Source organism: Rhodnius prolixus, unplaced genomic scaffold (assembly GCF_049639745.1).
Source record: "Rhodnius prolixus isolate KJV_2025 unplaced genomic scaffold, Rpr scaffold_11, whole genome shotgun sequence".
Taxonomy (NCBI): Eukaryota; Metazoa; Arthropoda; class Insecta; order Hemiptera; family Reduviidae; genus Rhodnius; species Rhodnius prolixus.
In genome coordinates, this window is record NW_027411625.1 from 4,814,471 (window position 1) to 4,837,174 (window position 22,704).

At 33.9% G+C, this 22,704-nt stretch overlaps 1 protein-coding gene across 5 annotated transcripts in view; it reads left to right on the plus strand.

Moving 5' to 3' along the window:
- Window positions 1-22,704, plus strand: part of LOC141459340 (cell adhesion molecule Dscam2-like) — a 524,511-nt gene that overhangs the window by 475,112 nt on the left and 26,695 nt on the right. For all 5 annotated transcript variants that reach the window (XM_074138322.1, XM_074138325.1, XM_074138324.1 and 2 more), the window contains exons 4-12: window positions 3,264-3,428; window positions 7,529-7,678; window positions 8,853-8,970; window positions 13,786-13,954; window positions 14,884-15,046; window positions 18,667-18,783; window positions 18,915-19,059; window positions 21,311-21,462; window positions 22,246-22,356. In XM_074138322.1, the coding sequence (XP_073994423.1) occupies window positions 3,264-3,428; window positions 7,529-7,678; window positions 8,853-8,970; window positions 13,786-13,954; window positions 14,884-15,046; window positions 18,667-18,783; window positions 18,915-19,059; window positions 21,311-21,462; window positions 22,246-22,356 (1,290 nt within the window). The remainder of the gene's footprint in view (window positions 1-3,263; window positions 3,429-7,528; window positions 7,679-8,852; window positions 8,971-13,785; window positions 13,955-14,883; window positions 15,047-18,666; window positions 18,784-18,914; window positions 19,060-21,310; window positions 21,463-22,245; window positions 22,357-22,704) is intronic.

Genomic DNA, 22,704 nt, shown 5'->3' on the forward strand with positions numbered 1-22,704 from the left:
AATTATAAAATCTAAGATGTACACATTGCGGCATGGATGTATAACTTAAGAAAATGTCAAGTGTTAATAACAGATTTGGTTTAAACTAACTAAATGTATCATTTACAATTCGTATATCTGCTCAAGGAATTAAATGGAATTTAATTTAGAATTGAAAATTGAGTAATTTTTGTTTATAATACAATAGGAACATTTATTAGAGAAGTTCTATGACCAAATTTAAAAATGTTCAATAAAAAGTAAAGTAAAGTAATCCGCCTACTTTTTCAGGCGGGGCTTAACTTCCAACTACCAACTAGGTGTCAGCTGGACGGAGGGCAGAAAGCTCATACTTTACTGTAAACAATTTTTCCTAACAAATAAAAAGTAGCCATACGCGGGATTCGATCCGGGGACCTCCTACACATGAGGCCAAGCTCTTGACCACTAGACCAACACCCGCCCTTAGTTTTTATTTAAACATCTGAGGTTTATTGACGGCCATGAGCTTTTTTTCAGTGCACTGCTGGCCTCCGGACAGTGCAGCTGTAAGAAGCTCCTAGGAAGAGAAAAAAATCTAAGTGCCAGTCAGTAGCTGGATTCGAACCCCGGGATCTCCGCATGGGAATCCAATATGCTAACCGCATAGCTAGTCCCTGTTTTGATTATTATTATTCATTTATTTTTTTTTTTTTTTTATCTGTTCTTATATTATCAATAATATTATATAGAAAAGTCTGATGACCACAAGCAAATTTTATTTTAAATAAAATTATACATACATATTGGTACATATTACACATACATATTATACATACATATTGGTACATATTACACATACATATTATACATACATATTATACATACATATTGGTACATATTACACATACATATTGGTACATATTACACATACATATTGGTACATATTACACATACATATTATACATACATATTGGTACATATTACACATACATATTATACATACATATTATACATACATATTGGTACATATTACACATACATATTGGTACATATTACACATACATATTATACATACATATTATACATACATATTGGTACATATTACACATACATATTATATATACATATTGGTACATATTACACATACATATTATACATACATATTGGTACATATTACACATACATATTATACATACATATTGGTACATATTACACATACATATTATACATATATATTGGTACATATTACACATACATATTATACATACATATTGGTACATATTACACATACATATTATACATACATATTGGTACATATTACACATACATATTATACATACATATTGGTACATATTACACATACATATTATACAGTACATATTGGCTGATTTGAAATTTACACGTTTTCAATGTTTTTGAATTATGAATTTTGAATGAATTTCTAAGTGTCTCTCAGTTTTGTGTAAGTTAGTAAAACAAGCAATCATTTTAAATTGAAACGTTTTCGCAGAAAAATTGACTCTGAAAAAAACATAGATTTAATTAAAGGTAGTAGTAATTCTAGTGGATAGTTCTAGCTATTAACTTTTTTGGCGAATGCCATGGATTAGGGACCATAGAAGGGGATTGATCTGAATGGCTAGACTAAAAGATTCCATTCAGTTACCACTACAGCACCTCTTTCACTCCCACCTGCTTAATCTATTGAGGGACTCACCGTCAAAGTATGATTGCATGGGTCTTTTTTCTTCAAAGAACCGAACTCTGAGCCACTTAAGCCACTGATACTGAAACGTATACATTTTTATTCTCTCTTATTTACATATTATGCGTACATTAACATATACAGGGTGATCCATTTAAAACGCACCAATCGCGGCTTGGTAAGTGGAAGATCCCCAGTTCGAATGTTGCCTATGACTACATTTTATTTTAAAAAAATATGATTTTTTTAAGTAATAAGAATGACTTCATACGCGGGATTCGAACTGGGGATCTTCCACTTACCAAGCCGCGCTCTTGACCACTAGACCCAAAACCCGCCCATCCCTGGCAAGATATTCTAACCGTAATCATAGGTCAAGAAGTCTTGCATACTGGGTGCATTAAAGTGATGTGATGATTGCTTTTATTTGATGATCAAACAAATTTATCCTGATTCACCCACAACCATTACATTACACTACATGTTTTAAAATCTTCAATTATTATTATGTTTTCATTTTGTGTCACCAATAACATTTTTTGCAGTCAGAGGACCTCCCCAAAACTTGTATTTGTGGTGGAAAATTAATATTGAAAACCGATCACGATTAGATAAAATTGTAACTTTAATCTTAAATATCTCAACAAATATTAGGGATATCGAAACCGGGTCAACGCCATTTTTGATAGTTTTTTATGCTGTTTTCATAATCATTGACAAAACCAGTGTTCCTTATGAAATCATAATCAGGTTTTTGCCCGTAACTTCGCCAAAAATGATGATACAGCATCGGGAGTGAAAAATTTGAAAACTAGACCCAAAAAACGTACAGTTTACTTCGTGGATTTTTTCGAAATTCCGCTTTCCTAAAAAGTTATTTGCGATTGGTGCGTTTTAAATGGATCACCCTGTATAATTGAATGTAATTCCCTTCACAATATTAAATTCTGCAAAATGTTCAGTGTCAGAAGAACAGAAATTGTTACAGTAAAAGAAATTCATGTGAATATATGATCACTATATTTTGTTGTTATTGCTGTTATTTACTTATCTTTTTATTCCAAGGTTTATATACCTGTTACAAAAAGAGTTTTATATTTGGCACAAATGCTATAAATAAAAAGAATAATATAATGGAACTTATAATATCTTACCCAAACAACTAAAAAGCAAGAAAAATATTTATATTAACAAAATAATGTCTAAACAGAGAGGATTATAGAGATAATGTTTCAAATAGTACATAGAACGTAATTAAAGATTAATACAATGAGACAGCATTAATACCAAAATCTGTTTATTCATTCATTCAAAGCTCTAAACATTAGCACATTTTTTTAGAAATTTATGAATTTGAAACATTTTGCTTACATTAATATCGTTTACCAGAATTGAAAATTCTAAATTATGGACGTTTTGAACAGATAAATTTAGAGCTTTCCTAAATATCTCATACAGTGGACATTGTATAAATATACATATGTGAGATGGAGTTTCTGGTTGATTTAAATTACATAAGAGGCATTGGTTTTTTTGGATTAATTTTGTAAGTTGTTGTTATTATAAATGCATTATTGAATGCAATGTTGATTTACAGTGGTACTGCAGTACGTGGAAGTGCAAGTGGAGAGTGCCAAAAGCTATCATCGTGGTAATACTGCGCTGCTCAAGTGTGTGGTACCCAGTTTCCTCAAAGAATTCATCTCAATTACATCCTGGCTTCAAGATTCCTCCTTCAACATATATCCATCTATTAAAGGAGGTAAATTTTATTATATAAATTATTTTATACGAATAGAAAAAATTGTAACTTTGATCTTAAATATCTCAACAAATATTACGGATATCAAAACGGGGTCAACGTCATTTTTCACAGTTTTTTATGTAGTTTTCATAATCATTGTCAAAACCAGTGGTCCTTGTGAAACTTCGATCAGGTTTTTGGCCGTAACTCCGCCAAAAATAAAGATACAGCATCGAGAGTGGAAAATTTGAAAACTAAACCAAAAAAAACATACAGTTTAGTTAGTGGGTTTTTTCAAAATTCCGCTTTCCTAAAAAGTTATTAGCGATTGGTGCGTTTTAAATGGATCACCCTGTATACAGGGTGTATTCGAAGGAGTGGTCGAAACTTCGGGAGGTGATTCACCAGCTCAAATGCAACAAAAAATATTCTATTCACTTTGGCCCGATTCTCAATAGTGTCCAAGATATTTTGCATTTTTAACTTTTCCGTCGATTTTGCGCGTTTTCCACCATAAAAACGGCCGTAACTTTTCTATCCTTTATCCCACAACAAATCTGCTTATTCCAAACGAAAGTGCATTAAATTTCCTATAAATCTGCTTAACCCAGAGCCTCAAAACGTTTCTTGTAAACAATGAAATTTTTACTTGAATGTCTAAAAATTTCGTTCTCGATGATTTTTGTTAAAATTTTCAACTGCATTTTCTCAATGGTTAATGAATCAAGGAATCACTTAATTTCAGAAAAAGTTGCGCATTTATTGAGCTTCAAGATCATATGGATTTTTTTGGTTTTTAATAAAACCCTACCCCGAACAGAGGGGTGTAAATGCAGAAAACTGGGATTTTGCGTAACCAACTTTTCGCTACTTAATTTACTCAAATGTCAATTTTTGGAGAAGGAACAAAAAGAAAAGTAATCATTTTAGTTTTTCACAATTATTATTTAATAAAACGGAAGTAAAAAATAAAGTAGCAATAAAACGCAGTAGTTGACTGCAATTGTTGATGCAACTTATTTGAATGACATAATGGAGGTTTTTTTCTATCAAAGTTAATTAATAATAATTCAAAAATAAAATGGTTATATTCTTTTTCTTCGTTCTCCAAAAATTAATTAGTTTTGAATTATTATTAATTAACTTTGATGAAAAAAACCTCCATTATGTCGTTAAAATATGTTGCACAAACCATTGTAGTCAAGAAACTAAAAATTTGCCACAATTCTTTCCCACTTCCTTGTTTGAATAGTTCGAACGATTTTTGTAGCAATTTTAACTAGGCACCTGCCTATTGTACTTTTTCACTTCTGTGTTTTATTGCTACTTTATTTTTTACTTCCGTTTTATAAAATAATAATTGTTCTGAACTAAAATGGTTACTCAAATGGTAAAAATTGATATTTGTGTAAATTAGTAATGAAAAGTCAGTTCCCAAAATCGCAGTTTTCTGCATTTACACCCCTCTGTTCGGGGAAGGGTTTTATTAAAAACCAAAAAAATCCATATGATCTTGAAGCTCAATAAATGCGCAACTTTTTCTGAAATTATGTGACTCCTTGATTCATTAATCATTGAGAAAATGCAGTTGAAAATTTTAACAAAAATTCATCGAGAACGAAATTTTTAGACTTTCAAGTAAAAATTTCATTGTTATAAGAAACGTTTTGAGGCTCTGTACTGAGCAAATTTATAGGAAATTTAATGCTCTTTCGTTTGGAATCAGCGGATTTGTTGTAGGATAAAGGATAGAAAAGTCACGGCCGTTTTTATGGTGGAAAACGCGAATATCGACGGAAATGTTTAAAATGCAAATATCTTGGACACTATTGAGAATCGGGCCTAAGTGAAGAGAATATTTTTTGTTGCATTTGAGCTGGTGAATCACCTCCCGAAGTTTCGACCACTCCTTCGAATACACCCTGTATTAGCTTTAACAGGTCTCGGCTATCGTGGCGCTTATTTTCAGAAATCTTCTTTATATATTTACTTATTTTGGATCAAATTCTATATTTCAAGACAATTGAATTAGTTAAATTATTTGTAAGGGTAATTCGAGTGATTGTTTCTGGACCAATTTCTTTCCTTTCTGCCCAACTTTGTGTGACATTAGATAAACTCTGCAGTAATTAATTCCAAGTATGATGGTTTATTGCCAAGTTAACGTCTGTGGTTGAAGCATTGTTCACTTCGATCGCCTTATAGTTGTGTAATTTCGACGTAGTATTATTCTCAACACTACAGAGTTGTTCAATTAACTTAACCATAACTTCTAATCAATTTAAGAATCTATTTGTACAAAACTCTGAAGGACTTTAATGTAACTTAGTCTGTATTCATTGGGAACTTGAAGTCAATATTTTATTGATGTTCGCAAGAGAGATACTACAAAATAATTTTAGTACTTTGCAACAGAAAAAGAAAAATAAATCCTTGATTCTGTGACTCTGAACGAGAACATCCTGTTATATGACATCTTTAGCTTTCCTCTAAACAACCTTCCGTAAAGTACTGTCTTCATGTCAAAGATCGAAGATATGCAGGACTTTATCAGGAACTTATATTTTTATTAATAATTTCACAATAAGTATTAACACGGAAATGTATAGCCCTTGTTCGGTCGTGACCGGCCAGTTTGGCTAGCGTCCGACTCTCGCGAGTCAGCCTCGCGCCCGCGCGCGTACTAATGTACGCATCCGCCTTAATTTCCTTCTTTCTACATATTTCTTATCGCTCATTATTATGTTATTATTTTACACCTTTTTTATCCTCTCAAACTTTCTATATAAACTTGTTGTTTCCGCTTCTATTTCCTTTATTTGTTTCTATATTCTAAACCCTTTGCCCCACTACTTCCTTTGAACCATGTGGTCTCCTTTCTAGTCTGGGCAGTTCCCTGCTAGTCCTTGTTTAAGACGCTTCTCTGCTCACGCTTTTAGCAACTTAACGCCTCTCAACCCGCTACGCTTCACTTCCGCTGACGCCTAGTAGTTCTCTGTGGGGCACTGCTTCACACGCTTCTGCTGCCTGCTTCTGGTGTTCTTCTCAACGCATATAGCCCGCATATTCCACCGCATCCATCGCATTTATTGCGCTATTCCTCCTTCATTCTTCCGCTTACCTCATTCCCACTTCCGATACGTTCCTCAGAGCTCAACACACTCACACACTTACCTAAACATACATACACGCTTCCGCACCCCAGCTTCCTTTCCTCTCATCGCTTCTCAGGCCGCTTATCAACATACCTCACGCACATCGCTCCTTGCAAAGGGTAAGTACCTTCCCCTTTTCTTCTACTTCCTTTTATTTTTATTTTTTCTATTCTTATTTGTTCACTATTATTTCGTGCAGCGCCCACTTGGGCATTTGGGTGTAGGCGTACTCGAGCGCCTACAGCCCTGGTTTGTTAACACTATAGTCCCAAGTGCAATAGTATTAAAAAAAAAATTAATTATATATGTGTACAGGTGATCCATTTAAAACGCACCAATCGCTAATAACTTTTCAGGGAAACCGGAATCCCAGTAAAACCCACGAAGTAAACTCTATGATTTTTTGGTCTAGTTTTCAAATTTTCCACCCCCCCGATGCTGTATCTTCATTTTTAGCAGAGTTACGGCCCAAAAACTGATCAAGGTTTCATAAGGGCCACTGGTTTTGACATTAATTATGAAAACTACATAAAAAAAATTGTGAAAAATGACGTTGACCCCATTTCGATATTTCTAATATTTGTCGAGATATTTAAGATCAAAGTTACAATTTTATCAACTCGTGAACGGTTTTCAATATTAATTTTCCACCAGAAATACACGTTTTGGGAGGTCCTCTGACTGCAAAAAATGTTATTTGAGACGCAAAGAACAAAAAATAATAATAATTGAAGATTTTAAAGAATGTAGTGGTAATGTAATGGTTGTGGGTGAATCAGGATAAATGTGTTTTATCATCAAATAAAAACAACTATCACATCATTTTAATGTACCCCGTATGCAAGACTTCTTGAACTGTGATTACGGTAAAAATATTTAATATTACAGAGAAAGGTTAAGAAAGTTTCCTGGTTTTCGTTTTATTATTATTTCTAAAAATATATCTAATTTTTGTTTGATTAGATGGAAAATACCACATGTTACCGAGCGGAGACTTGCTGGTCCGAAGAGTGGACGATGCAGACGTTTACAGAAGTTACCAATGTAGAGTGATCAACAGGCTTACTGGTGAAACGCTACTAAGTCCGCATAGAGTACGATTCCTTGTCACTGGTTAGTAAGTACCAAACTATGGTTTTTTCGTTTATATTACCTCTACTAAGTTTTCAGTTGAATAATTAAGATCGTAGGATCGTGATTTTCTCGGACAGCTCTTAGAGCCAGTGGTTCCTATCAGGTGAACTCAACGCTCGTATGGGCCTGTCCGGGTGCCCTGGCGGAAATCAGTGACCAAAATAAGGTTTTTCTGGTGTGGGCACCCGGTCATCCAGGATGAACGAAGTAGCAGATTTGCTGGCCCGGGAAGGCACTGCGGGAGACTTCGTTGGCCTGGAGCCCTATTTTGGGGGTTTCCAAGTGCCTTAAGAGGGCGGCCATTAGATTATGGGTGCAGAGTAGGTTTCAGGAGTGGTGGTTGGCCACTACTAGGGAAAGACAGACGAAGGAGTTCATTAGGGGCTACTCGCCAAAGCTAAATGCAGATTTTATCCGTCAAAGCTGTGTGGTTAATATGGACAATTGTAGGCCTATTGACCGGGCTACTGCAGGCTTAGAAAACACATGCATCGCATTGGTCTGGCTGATGACAGCCTTTGTAGGTTCTGTCAGGAGGAGGAGAAGGAAACGGCACTGCACGTGTTGTATCAGTGTGAGGGGCTGAGAGCTTTACCCAGGAGTCGCTCTCCAGAATTAAGAGTCTGATTAAACGGACGGGCTGGAAGGTGAGCTCTAGAGTGGTGGTAGCCACCATAGATCCATGGGGTCGCGGTGGCGTAGGCACTACGTAGGCAGTTGTTGGTCTAGTGGTCAAGAGCGTGGCTTTGTGAGTGAGAGATCCCCAGTTCGAATCCCGCGTTTGACTAATTTTTATTTGTTAGACAAAAATTGTTTATAGTAAAGTATGAGCTTCAGCCCCCCGTCCAGGATACCTAATTGGTAGTTGGACGTTAAGCCACGCCTGAAAAAATAGGACATTACTTTAGATAATCAGGTAATTTACTTTACTTTACAGGTGATTTTGTATTAGATTTTGTTAAGAGAAAATTTGCGATAAATCACCTAGTTGTTCAAGATATGCTAAAGAAGGTAAATGCTCTCAAAACTAAATGTTTTTTACCAAAATAATTTAAAATAACTTTAAAAAATGTCGTTCTTTTAGACAATAAGATAGATAATTTATATAAATACAAAGAAAATGTTAACCGAAAAATAATCAAACTGATTTCAGATACATTGGTTCATGTGGCGCCAAGGATAGCGGACAGTCCGGCGTCAATCCACGCCAAAAAGGATCAGACCGTGGTAATACCTTGCTACGCTTACGGATTCCCTCCGCCAAGTTATATGTAAGTATTACCTCACTCCGGATTTTTTGTTTTTCATAGTTTGGTATGAATGACATAATGGTGGCATTTAAAAGCTAGTATAAACAGCGTGATATTTCCACTGTTGACAATGTTTATAGCGCTGAAGTTATAGAGTGAGTTAATTTCAGTGAATTGATTGGCATAAATTGGTTTAACCAATTGTAGTTATTGAAGTGATGAAAACTGGCGTAAGATCTAAATTAAATGCTGTCCAAAATGCTTTGAATTTTCACTCAAACAGTATCCTATTTATAGGTGAAAATGATGCCTAGAAGAAGTGATAATAATATGGAACCCTTCTTTGTTTTTGACTTATCAATGCTAGACTTGCCAAAAAATTTGCATTGCTTTCTCTGGTAATTGTTAGCTTTATATATTAGTCTTGCACTTTTGTCCTCAAATTCACTCTCCTCCAAACACCAGATGAGGAGTGGTGCTTCTGTCTTGAGGTGCGGGCGATATGGAACACCTTAGTATTTTTATTGCAAGTCGCCGTAGAGTGGTTTTAGGTACAATGAATATTTTTGCAGCTTCTTTTTTAGCCCCATTTTAGATTCTTCTTCTGTTTTTTCCCCAGAAATATAAGTGATTTGCTTGTAATGCTTGCAATATGGAACCCCAAGAAATTTTTCTACTGCTGGTGTAGAATAGGGTTTCATATTACCAGCATCGCTATCTTGGATTTGATATGTCACAAAACAAAAATTGGGAGACATAAGAACTGATTCATAAAATGAAAATCTCTGCAATACATCCCTTTGAAGCAATATATAGTGCGGATAACTACCACTATTTTGATAACAAAACAGAAATAACAGTTTGAACTTGCCTTCTTAAAGTTTTCGAGAATCGATAGAAACAAAATTGAAAATTTCAAGATGACCATTACAGTAGCAACTGAACCAACCCACCTGCTTGGCACACTACCGCTATCTAGCTACAGTTTGAGCCGGATACTGTTAACACGAGATCACTTGCTGCCAAAATATTATAGGGTTCCATATTACTACCAATTCCTCTACTATTTGCGTAGGTAAACAAAATACATTTATTTTTGTAAACGCTAGAATTCGAGCAGACAAGCAAAATGGACTAGGTGTGGATTGGATTTTCACTCTCTAAATCCAATTCTGTCAAAGCTGATTGCTGATTTGATTGTGTAGTATGACTATGGATAGACACAGCATTTCTTATAAGCGGTCGTTGAGTTGGAATAATTCTAATCGTTCTACTTCTTGTAGAGAGGGACAGATTCTAATGTGTCTTGCTTTTTCTCATAGTTTTCTACCCCCACTAAGCTTGCCACGGTAGCTGTTGCGGTCACATTTGGGAGTTTAGATATTATTCACAAATAAATAACGGAAAAGTTTGTAGTATAATAACTAAGGAACGGATTTTTATGTATTTAAAAATGCCAAATATTTAATTAAAATATGCATTTATTTTCGTCAATTATGTGGAAAATATGTAGTTTTCTTAAAATATTTTCTGGAATATTTAAGTAAAATGGACATTTTTTTTTATGAAAATGGAATTTTTTTTTGGGGGGGGAAGTTATAATTATTTATACAAGAAAAGAACATTTTTACAATTTATAATAATTTATTAGGAACAAAATAATTTGTTTTTACAAGTTATAATGATTTATACAACAAAGAACATTTTTACTATTTATAAAAAGATGTGTTAAATTTTCAATTTTGAAAACTTCACTCTTCGAAATTGTTTGCAACCACATGAAATTTCAAATGTTGGAACGTAAAGTGACGACGATCTGGGCGTAAGATGGACTTGTAACGACTAAAAGATCGTTCAACATCTACAGATGTTATAGGTGCCTTGCTAAAAGAAGTTATCTCGTTGGTTGTAAAGGGTACACGATGTTCTGAGGTGACTTCTGTTCCACTGATAATATCAGAAATCTGGCAGATGGTCCCCCACCCTTTGTTCTTGCTCAGTACTTCTACCAGTTTTGATCTGATCAGATCTCCCTTACTCCCAGGTATTCCTTCCACCTTTTCGATGACTTTTTTAACGTTGGACACGTTTTCTGTCAGTCGAACATTTTGGGACTCAAGTTGGGTAATGGCTTGTGCAAGAAATACGCAATTGTCAGAAATGAATGCAAGGTCATTCCTTAAATTAGGTTTCTCGAATAAAGACTTGGCTGTATTTATCGCTACTGCTTCGTCTTCGAGATGTGAAAGGACATTCTTGATTTTATTGTAGTTTTCATAGTAATACTGAGCTGCTTCCAGCCAAGTACCCCATCTTGTCAATATTGGTTCTGGTGGAAGGCACAAGTCTGGATAGAGATCTTTTAGCATTTTAATGCGACTTGGTGCTTTTAAGAACACTTTTTTAACCACTGTGATTCACAGTCTGTGGTTCACAGTTCCTGTCAACCACTTCCCAATTATGAAAATATGCCCAAAATGAAAAATATGTACATATTTTGATTAAATATGTAGAAATATTTATTTATTTTAATCAAATATGTATAAATATGCGATAACATCCAAATATGTGGAAATATGTGAAATAAAAGTAGGCTCAAACGGCTTAAAGAGTGTCAGTATGAATACTTCTAGTTGAAAAACGTCTGTAAATTGCCTAGAAAAAAATATGTAAATACATACGAATCCGTTCCCTAATAATAACTAACAAAATCATAAGTAAACTTGGTACCTTGTTGCCATACGCAACAACACGCTTCAGTAGTCATCGTTGGTCAAAAGTCGTTGTACCAATGTACATCAGTGTAATCATTAAAATAATGTGAGACCAATAATTGAAAACATTTTCGCTCATGGCACATAATCACGTTCATATAAAGTGTTTCGCCGCCGTGTTCTCCTCATTTCTCGCATCGGGACAAAAAGGAAATCAAAAAAACACGTAAGTGCATTTACGCTAATTTCCGTAAAGAGATTGTACGCACGCGCATTTCCGGTGCCTCTACAGGCGCAGCGCCCAGTCGAAAGTCAGCCATGCTGTTCACGAGCTGTGTGAACGGCGTATAGCACAGTGCTAGCTAGAGTGTGCGTCCACATTAATCGGTCTCTGTAAGTATTAGGTTCGAAGCTTCACGTTTGCATAGTTATTGTAATTCATTTATCCTACTTTTTCTATTTACTTTATACATTTATAAACTGTTAATTACTTTAAACATCGGTCCGTAATTAATTGTTAATTAATAATTAAGCTTTTGTTAATTTCAAAATAAAATAAAACTTTATATCAGTGCAATTTTTAAATGGTAATTTCAGTTATCTTTACTCTTTCTAATTTTTAATACAGATTTTTTGTCATTGTTGGTAATTTCTTTTACCCTACATATTTTTCGGAGTTTCTCTTATGGTCCACATAAGTTTCTGGGGCCTTCATCCCCAAAAGGGCATACCACATAACCTTATAAAACCGTGTGCGGAAATGTAGAAATAAGACCCAGTTGGAGCTCTACCACGCTTACACAGTGTTCAAATTGTAGTAAGGGGCACATCCCCTGCAAATCTAAAGATACATAGTGTTACGTACAATTCCAAGTCAAGCTTTGGGTTTTATTTAATGTGAAAATTCCAGAAAATGAAGTTTATTCTAGTTATTAATCCTGAAGCATGCGCTCAATTTGGGAGTTTGAAGACTGGGCAAAATTTCATTGCGTTCATTTTCTTTAAGGAATTCATAGTTATGAAACAAAAAAACAAGTATTTTTCTTTTTAATTTATTAGTTAAGTTACACCAGCGCTAGATACACTATAAGCAACAATGGCAATCACTGACACCACTACAAATTCACTAATTGAGGTTACCCAGTGATAACAATCCCCCTAGGTCATCTCCAGTATTAGCTACTCTCTTCAGAAGAGAGAAAATTGCGAGGCCACTGGTTGTTTTAATTGCCTTGGAGGATGAACTGAAAGGGTGATGAGACGATAAATGGCGGACAAGAGAATTGGAATTGAGAGTGCAAGTTCTGATGAAAACTTTTATAACGAGTTCGAGGCAACCTGTACCTACAAACGTAATTTCCCAAGTCTGTGTGGATTGGTTAGATTTGAAACGTTAAATGGAGCCGTTAACGATAGTGCGGAGAATTCTAGACTGAAGCGATTGAATTCGTAGAAAATTTGGAGCGTTTCGTTGAATCCCACAGTTCAATATCGTGCAGTCCAGGCGGGTTTTAGCATAGAATTGTAAATCAGTCGTTTGTTATTAAGTGAAAGTTTTGGAACGTTGGTCTTTTAAGTAGCCGATAACACCTGTTAAAAATGCATATTAACAACAAACTGGGCATCAACTAAAAAAATATTAGAAAGAAATTAGTATTGCAAGATAAATCAGAAACAATTCAATGGCGCAATGATGAACTTAGAGTATACAAACCTATATGACCATTTGAATATTTACAATATCTGCACTTAAAATCAATTTGCTCTTATAGGATGAATCAGAGGAAAGATTGTAGTTGCAGGAAAAACATTTGATAACCTTCCATCAAACAATGAAATTGGCAAAATCTTGCCAATCGTGAAGTGTCTTTAAAATCTATTATAATACATATTCCTAAATCCTTAGTTAATATTTGTATTTCTATAAAAAGAATTATTCGCTCGTGGTGAACTAAGTGGATGTTTTAAAGTAGCCATTCTACAGGACTATAACAGATTTTACCCCTCTTAGTTTTCTAGAAGATAAAACGCATCAAAATTTGTCACCAAAATGAATTCTAACCTCAAATAAAATGTATATATAATCGCATTTTTATAATACTTTTTTCTATTGCTTGTACAGATGGAAAAGGGAAAACGGCGTTCGTGGCCACGATATCGAGAAGAGCAGCAGGATCAACAGCGTGGGCGAGGCGATTGTAATAGAACGTGTGGAGCCAGCCGATTCTGGAATGTGGTCCTGCACGGCAACCAGTCCTGCTGGACAGCACAGCAAAGTTACTACTCTGCATGTAAAATCTTTTTTTGTCTTTTAGTAACATGCTTAAGTAATTAAGTGTACACGATGTTTATTGAAGACCAAAATCACTATGTCTACTTTAATAATTATTGATGAACTAAGTAATGATTCATGTACTAAACGGAAGAGCTGTGGTAATATAGTTGGTGACAGATTAATTTGTACTAGAAACATTACATTGAATGTATTCATCCGGGTTCGACTTCTTATTGTCAAGAGCATACATAGCTTTGTCTGCTATTTTCCTTGATGGTCTTGTTCGATAATTCAACATCAAGACAAAAATAGAAAAAAAAACAACGTACAAATAACAAATCCCAAAAGAAAGCTACACATTTTTTTAATTTTTGTATTTAAGACGCGTCAAAATCAAAGGTAATGGGCCGCCCGGAGCTTTTTCTAGTGTACTGCCGGTCTCTGGACAGTATTCTTACCGAGCTGTAAGAAGTTCTTAGGAAGAGAAAATCTAAGGACCCAGCAGCTGGATTCGAACCCGTGATCTTCGCGTTGGAATCCAGTATTCGCTAACCACTAAGTTAATACGTTCCCCAAAAAGCTACATTTTTAAAAGTCACATCAGTTTTATTGTGTTGACAGCTACAATATCTCCTTTTTTTACATACTAAATAATTTTTCTAAGGCTAATTTGTAAGTCAATCGTAAGAAATTTGGGAAGAGCTCATTTCTGGTAATGGAGGAATTAATGGACCCTTCAAGAAAAAGTTAGAATTCTTGGGTTAAATTATCTGAAGATCAGTGATATCTTTACAAATGACTGAGCAAAACGACTTGGAACCGGGACTATAATAAAGCCTTCCAAAGCACTCTGGGAGGTAGACCACGATAAACTGACAGCGGTGTGAACATTTTTTGGATGATTTATGAACAAGATTTGAGCACTATTATTTTTTTTCTGCGCAGGTAATTGCACCACTCTCAGTAGTTCTACAACCTGCTGGGCAGGTTATCATCGATGTAGGAGAAGTGTTCGAACTAAGATGTGTGGTCACAGGTGGTCAACATCCAACGATATCTTGGCTGAAAGATGCCAATCCCATACTGACTTCCACATCGAATCCTTCTGGTAGGAATAATTTTGTTTTATTCTAAGTTTGTATACATATATCTTTCCGATAATTGGTGCTGTATCTTCTTTTTTTGCTAGATTCTGGTTTTACATGTCCAGTATTTATTCAAGAATCTCTTTGTATTCTCGTTTTTTATCTCTTAAATACACCTAGAAACTTTTAGAGCATGTTTTTATTAAGAATGGAATTCATTGTCGCAACACTAGAAACTTACAATTAGCCCAAGACTATTAACTCCAGTGTCAACGGAATGTTCGAGGTGGTAGATAGTCATCGGATGGATACCGGTATAAAAAAAGAATTTTGACTGTCCCTTCTCGTCAAATGTCCCGCACATATTGCCAATTTGTTTTAAAGCAGGTTAGTGAGTTCTTGCAATATGGAAGAATTATTATTCAAGCTTGTTTACAAACATGTATTTATTATCTCCTTAACAAAAACTTACAGTTTAAAATGTTAAGTATAAGGGTTGATTAAACGCCAAAAGGTACACAAATCAGCAAGTACCCAACATTTCATTAATACTTCATTGATATTATTTAAGTAATTTTACCGCATTAATTTTCATTAATATTTTTTAAGAATTTATTAGATGTCACATACCCTTATGCTGGCCATTTTCATCTACAAAATATTTGTTCAAGTAGCACACCATTTAACTTAGATTGACTGTAATATCTATTTATCTATAATAATCAAACTATTGATTACAGGTAAAAAAGAGAACGTTATGAAAAATAAAAAAATATGAGGCTAAAAAATTCATAAAATTTTTTAAAAATTGCTTACACCAACATTCGTACATCAATGATTTTATTTATTTATTTTTATTTTTAAATAAAAATCGTCGGTTTAAGTTCTTTCTTCGGTTAAAGTAATTGTTATTTTATGTAGTAGTCAAACGTTTGTAATAATAAGTAATAAATAATCTGGCTTTATCGCAAATAATATAGTTTTCTTCAATTACATTCTCAATCTAGGTGTTCTTCCCACAATGTTGTATACATGTAATATAAAATAAATAAGATATGCATATTTTTAGGACAGCTAATTATTCCAGTATTTTACCATAAGTAAAATTAGGGGAACTAAATTAAATTACAATTGAGAAATGAATAAATAATGTTGAATAATCTACTTGTTATTAACTGTGTGTTATTTGTCATCACGAATATTTCGGTAAGACGAATTCAAGACCGAAATATTGTTTTAAATCCTCCGTGATTCAAATTTAAACAGTAGCCGACTCTAAATTTGTCTTTTTCTAATTTAACATGCATGTATATGTGACAACTTCAGAATCAGAAGAATAATTTGGAATAGAGTTAAAATAAAGTACCTATTTATACGAAGATATAATATACATTTTATCACAATTATAACTATTATGAATGAACTGGCCAGCATAAGGGTATGTGACATCTAATAAATTCTTAAAAAATATTAATGAAAATTAATGCGGTAAAATTACTTAAATAATATCAATGAAGTATTAATGAAATGTTGGGTACTTGCTGATTTGTGTACCTTTTGGCGTTTAATCAACCCTTATACTTAACATTTTAAACTGTAAGTTTTTGTTAAGGAGATTTTTGTACCTTTTGGATAGATTTTCCTTTTTGTCTATTAGCAAAGTTACGTCTGCTTTACAGATTTTTTTAAAATTTGGAATAAGCTATTCTATCATTATAACCTGATATGGTGTTAAATCGGAACCGTAACTACCACTGGAGAGATCTTTTTAAAGAATGGTTATAGTTGCGGTCCCCAAACCATCCTCAATAACAATTTTTTTTTGAGAAAGCGTTTTGAATAAAATAGGAAGGTATTTTTACGTAAATAGCAAAATTAAACTGCGATTTCAGTACTTCCTTTTAAGAGGAGCAAGAAAAATAAACTGCGATTACAGTACTTCTCCCTAAAAGGCAAAGATTTTGAATCGAACGACAATTCATTAATGTAAATCGGTTCACTCATTGATAATTTTAACGATTGCAGTACTTCCTCTTAGTAGGTGTAAGAGCATGATGGCACTTCACAGCCATGTAGAGGAGCTTTAATCACTTCTTCGTGCTAAATTTTATCAAAATCGGACTAAGCTTTGTAGAAATATTAGTAATAATAGTTTTAGAAAGGGCCTTATTTGGGTGGGGCAAACTTCCCTTCTTATGAGGCATAGCGTCGAGACTTTTAAAGTACAAATCTGTACAAAATTTTGATTCGAATGACACTTCATTCATGAAAATCGGTTCACGTGTCGATAATTTGAAACGATTGCTATACTTCCCCTTAACAAGTGTAAGAGCAGATCGTCGCTTTATTGTTATGTAGGGGAGCCCTAACCCTATCATCCTATCAAATTTTATCAAAATCGGGCCAAGATTTACAGAGTAATTAGTAATAATAATTTTGGAGGGGGCCTTACATAAAGGGGGCTAACTCCTCTCCCATTCGATGTACAGGGCCGAGACCCCCAAAAGGCACATCTACATAAAATTCCGAATCGAATGACACCTCATTCATGAAAATCGGTTCACGCGTTTAGGCGCTACGTTGTTTACAAAAAAGGTAACAACAAGAACAACAAGAAGAAGAAGAAGAAGAACAAGAACAAGAACATTTTTTGAAAAAGCCGTTTTTGCTCATTTTCGGCAACTTTTTTCTCGAAACCTATTAGATCTGGGTGGTTGCAAAAAAAATTACAGCTATAAAGGAGTGTTTGCTCTATATTTTAAAGAAAATTTGGAAATTTTATCTTTTATAGAAAAAGAGAAAAAAATTGTCAAAGTTGGGTGTTTTTCAACGTTACGCTTTTTCGTGCAGTTTTTGATGGTCAACCCTTATACAACTGTCCTACCGGACAGTTTTAATTTTATTTATTAATTTATATGTCTTTAAGGCCTAAGCCTTTTACAAACGGAGTGTCAATAAACAAATTTCATACGTATTATAATAATTAAATGAAATGATAAAACTTGATAATAAAAGTAAAATAAAAACAATATCATTATTGAAATTAAACTAAACAAACAAAAAGTAATAAAATAATATTTACAGATTCTGTCTAAAGGAAACAAAAAATATAAAATCTGTTTAAAACACAAAAACAATACTTTAACAACTGAAATTATTCGTTTAGTAAAAATGACCTTAACTTTAATACAATAAACGCGTAATTATAAGCAATATAATTTTGATTTTTCGCAACTATACATTAATTCTATAGACCTCTTTGTACATCAGAGGGCAGATTACTTTTGAAATAATGAATCCTTATGGAGGCATATAGAGGACAAACAACAAACAGATGCAAGAAATCCTCCTCAACGTGCATATCACAAACTGTGCACAACAATTTACAATTTATAATATGAATGGATTTCTGTAAAGATATTTTGATAAAATATTTATTAGAAGTTCGCATCTGAGAGCAATCAACCTAGTTACCCTAAAGGATTGTCTAATATTAATTTACTCTTGAGGAACTCCAGCCAAAAGTGGTAGGCTATTATAAATATCACTAAAACGGGAATATTCAAGAGATTGCCTGTCCAACTGGAGCAAATTAGTTTGAAGTTGTTTACATACATGTATTAAATGGTATAAACTTGTGCAGATACTGGCGATCTATTGACCATCTCCAAGGTTAGTCGAGAGCACGCCGGCATGTACCAGTGTGTGGTCAGAGATGAAGAAGAATCTCTACAAAGTTCTACTCAGTTAATTCTAGGAGGTAATATACATTTACATTTCGTATTGCTAAACACTATGGGGAATATGATGCGTGCGGTACAGAAAAACCCCAAAAAATTTAAATTTTAAGAAAGAAATGGTCATGTCGTAAAGTTTGAATTTCTGTTACAGCTTCCAAGCCACAGCTATTGTATAAATTCATTCAACAAACTGTACAGCCAGGTCCTGCTATGTCTTTAAAATGTATAGCTGCTGGAAATCCTACTCCAGAAATTACATGGACTCTGGATGGCTATAGTTTACCACAAAATGAGAGGTAAATGAATGCATAATTGTATTTAATATTTAGGTTTGGTGTAATTACTGACTTCTTGCCCACATTTTGGGGTACTTCAATTCTTCGCTTAAGATGTATTTTGTTAAATTGAAATTATAAAAAAATACAACTAAATGGATCCAAAATGCAAGCTGATTTCTAATAATGACAGAATTAGTAGTTATAGTTTACTCTACAATGTTTTGTATTACAATTACTAGCTGTACCCGGCTGTGGCTCAGTCTGGTTAAATGGTAAGAAAGAGAAGAGAAAGCGCAATTTCCAGATTTTGAGATTTTGCAATCGGAAACATTGAAATGGAATCGTAAAATATTTAGTATAGCGTGTGATGTTTTACGTCCAACAGCTGGCGCTGTTTTTCCAAAAATAGCATGTTTTTACAAATTTCAAAGCAATCGGTGAAGTACTTTCGGAGATTTAAGATTTTGAACAAACATTAGATTTAAAAGGAAACTTTTTAATGAATAATTATATATTATTTGAGTTTTTATAGAGCAGACTGAGGATGACATCAAGAAAAAGTCAAATTATTTTTGTTTTCTGTGTTTCAAATTGTATTACATATCATTGCGGTTAAAAAATTATTTTAGTTCATGAAGATATTTTTCCTTACAGATAGATTTCATGGTATTTAAAAGATCTTACTTTTTAAAACTTCTTTATCTTCGATTTGGAACATTTCAAAATGAATGGTTCTTATTTCTTTCTTAAGAATGTTAACAAGAATTTATTACGGTCATATTTACTTGTTAAATATAAAACAGAAAATTTAAATAGCTTACGTAATAATAATAAAGCCAAGGATGTAAGTGACAATTTAAGATTATGACCAATAATAATGGATTAAATAAGAATAATCAAACTGGTTAATAGCCAGAAGTTCAACTAAATCTGCGTTCATAAAAGGGCTTTCTTCTCCTGCTACAAATAGTGGTTGTAGGGAATAACAATTGTATGACAAGTGTTGACAAGCATGTTTACAAGTGTTGTGTGTTTTAGGGACTGAAAATCGTAGGAAATAGCTAAATTGTCCCGTTATTTGGGACTGTAGGAAATATTGCTAGAGGGCAGTAATAATGTAAATTGGGAGTGCAAACTGAAAGGAATATTTAGATTAATAATTCTAATATTAAAAACGGAAAGTCTAAGAGGGTAATGGACGTCACCAACACTCAGAAATACTAAAAGATTTAGACACTAAAATATTCTTATTTTTATAATTAATTCAATAGTGCAAAAACATACAATAATGAGGTCTAGACCAGAAAAGAATCATTAAAAGACTTACGGTTTTGCCCCTTCGTAATTAGACGCAAATTAACAATTAGCACTTGCTTGGCTATACTTACAAATGTTCCCTTGCAATTAAAATGCAGATTAATACTTAGATAATTTGACAAGGCTTTGGACTTAGCCTTAGACGGACACTGTTCATTATCTTTATAGAATTAAGACACTGCCTATTAGATGGCGTTGGTCTGACAATATTTATCCTCTTTATAGAATTAAGACACTGCCTTTTAAATGGCTTTGGACTGCCAATATTTATCCTCTTTATAGAATTATGACACTGACTATTTGTTGGCTTTGGACTGACAATATTCACTCTCTGTATGGAATTATGGCGCTGCCTTTTAAATGGCTTTGGACTGCCAATATTTATCCTCTTTATAGAATTATGACACACTGACTATTTGATAGCTTTGGACTGACAATATTTATCCTCTTTATAGAATTATGACACTGACTATTGCATGGCTTTGGACTCAGCCTTAAACGAACACTGTTCATTATCTTTACAATGGAAACACTCGCTGACACATTATCTGAGAAACATTACACAAGGGGAGAATGACCATTAAATAATTATATTGTAGTCTGTGTATAGTACACAGTACAGGGTGACCTACACCGGTGCAGGACAGGGCAGAAATCGCCGACTGATCCACACGATGCTTGGGTTGAGCTCTCTTTTTCTTTTATATAGGTTCTGCCAAGTGTTTAGCGGATATGATCTGCAGGCAAAATAGTGCGAACAACTTCAAATTCAAACCTCTCTCCAGGGACCATAACAATATCTACTAAGAATAATATAGGGCCAAGCGTGGATCTTGGAGGTACACCATAGTCACCGCAGTGGTCCACGAGCTATCTACCAACCATTCAACCATCCCTGCTTTTTCTGATTTCTCATCAATGTTCATAATGTTGTATAAATTTAATATTATAGATTCATGGTTGGTCGCTATGTGGCACCTCATGGAAATGTAGTGAGCCACGTGAATATCAGCAATGTGCACGTACAAGATGGTGGTATTTATCAGTGTAAAGCGTCGAACAGAGTGGGCGAAGTTAGCCATAAAGCTGAAATGAGAGTTTATGGTGAGTAGGTAATACTATTTTCATTTTAAGTTTTTGTTGTATGTAATATTTTATTTAATTTAGCGGAATAAAGTTTTTGGCACACAGATTGTTGGACAATAGATATAACTCTTGCAAGGGATCAGGGCTTGGCACTCTTAAAAAATACTGAAATTATTTATTATTTATTGAAAAAAGGCCAACAGTAATATGAACTTCGCTACAGTAGTTGAAGTTTTAAATTTTAAGGGAAGCATTAGTGATGTGAACTTGAATAGGTTAGTTTTATAAATAAATACAAACAGAAGCCGAAATGTGGCAGTTCTTTTTTAACAAAAAGTAAAAGTTTAAAACTTCGCCTATTTTATCAGGCAGGCTTTACGTCCAACTACCAATTAGGTTTCGTGGATGGAAGCGACTAGCAAACATAATTTACTGTAAATTGCTTCCAAGCAATCATAAAATCCAAGGCCTAAGACAGGGAATCGAACCCAGTACCACAATACATATTAGCTTCACAGGTCTCGCCTCTAACTGCTCGGCTACCGCGGGAAACTATTTTCAGTATACACAAAGGATTTTTTCGTGAGTTTAGTGCATTCAACAATGCAGCTCTGTGAAAACCTTAATTTTTCCGAATAAATAATGTTTTTTTTTTTCAGCAAGTTTATTACATCAATTCAATTGAACTTGAGTGTAATATAATTTAATTTATTTATTTAAGGAATTATCTAATATAAGCATAGTTTAAATTTATATACAATATTTTCGTTACAATTATAAAGGAGTTGTTATTTTATTTAGGTCTTCCTTACATACGTCCCATGCCAAATATCTCTGCAGTAGCTGGTGAACCGTTGTACATATCCTGCCCGGCAGCTGGCTATCCAATAGACCAAATATCTTGGGAAAAAGGTTTGTTATATTGAAAATAATACTTTTTTTTAAGAAGTCTCCCCATAATTGATGGTTTCCTCACCCAATATTCTTCTCCTTCAATGAACCCTATCCTCAACATCACTCTCCGTCAATCCACAGCCCAGCCATGTCTTCACCGACTTCTGTCTTCCAAGTAAGTCTGGGTCTAGAAATGGACGAATTTAGTTTATTGTAATCTTTACCCATCACGTAATCTTTTTTGAAAAATCTCATTTTGGAATGCCCAAATAGTTGAATATAGTGAATTTTTGCAATTAAATATAAAATGCTCATTTACAAAATAAAGTAAAGTCATCGCCTATTTTTTTGAGGCGGGGCCTAAAG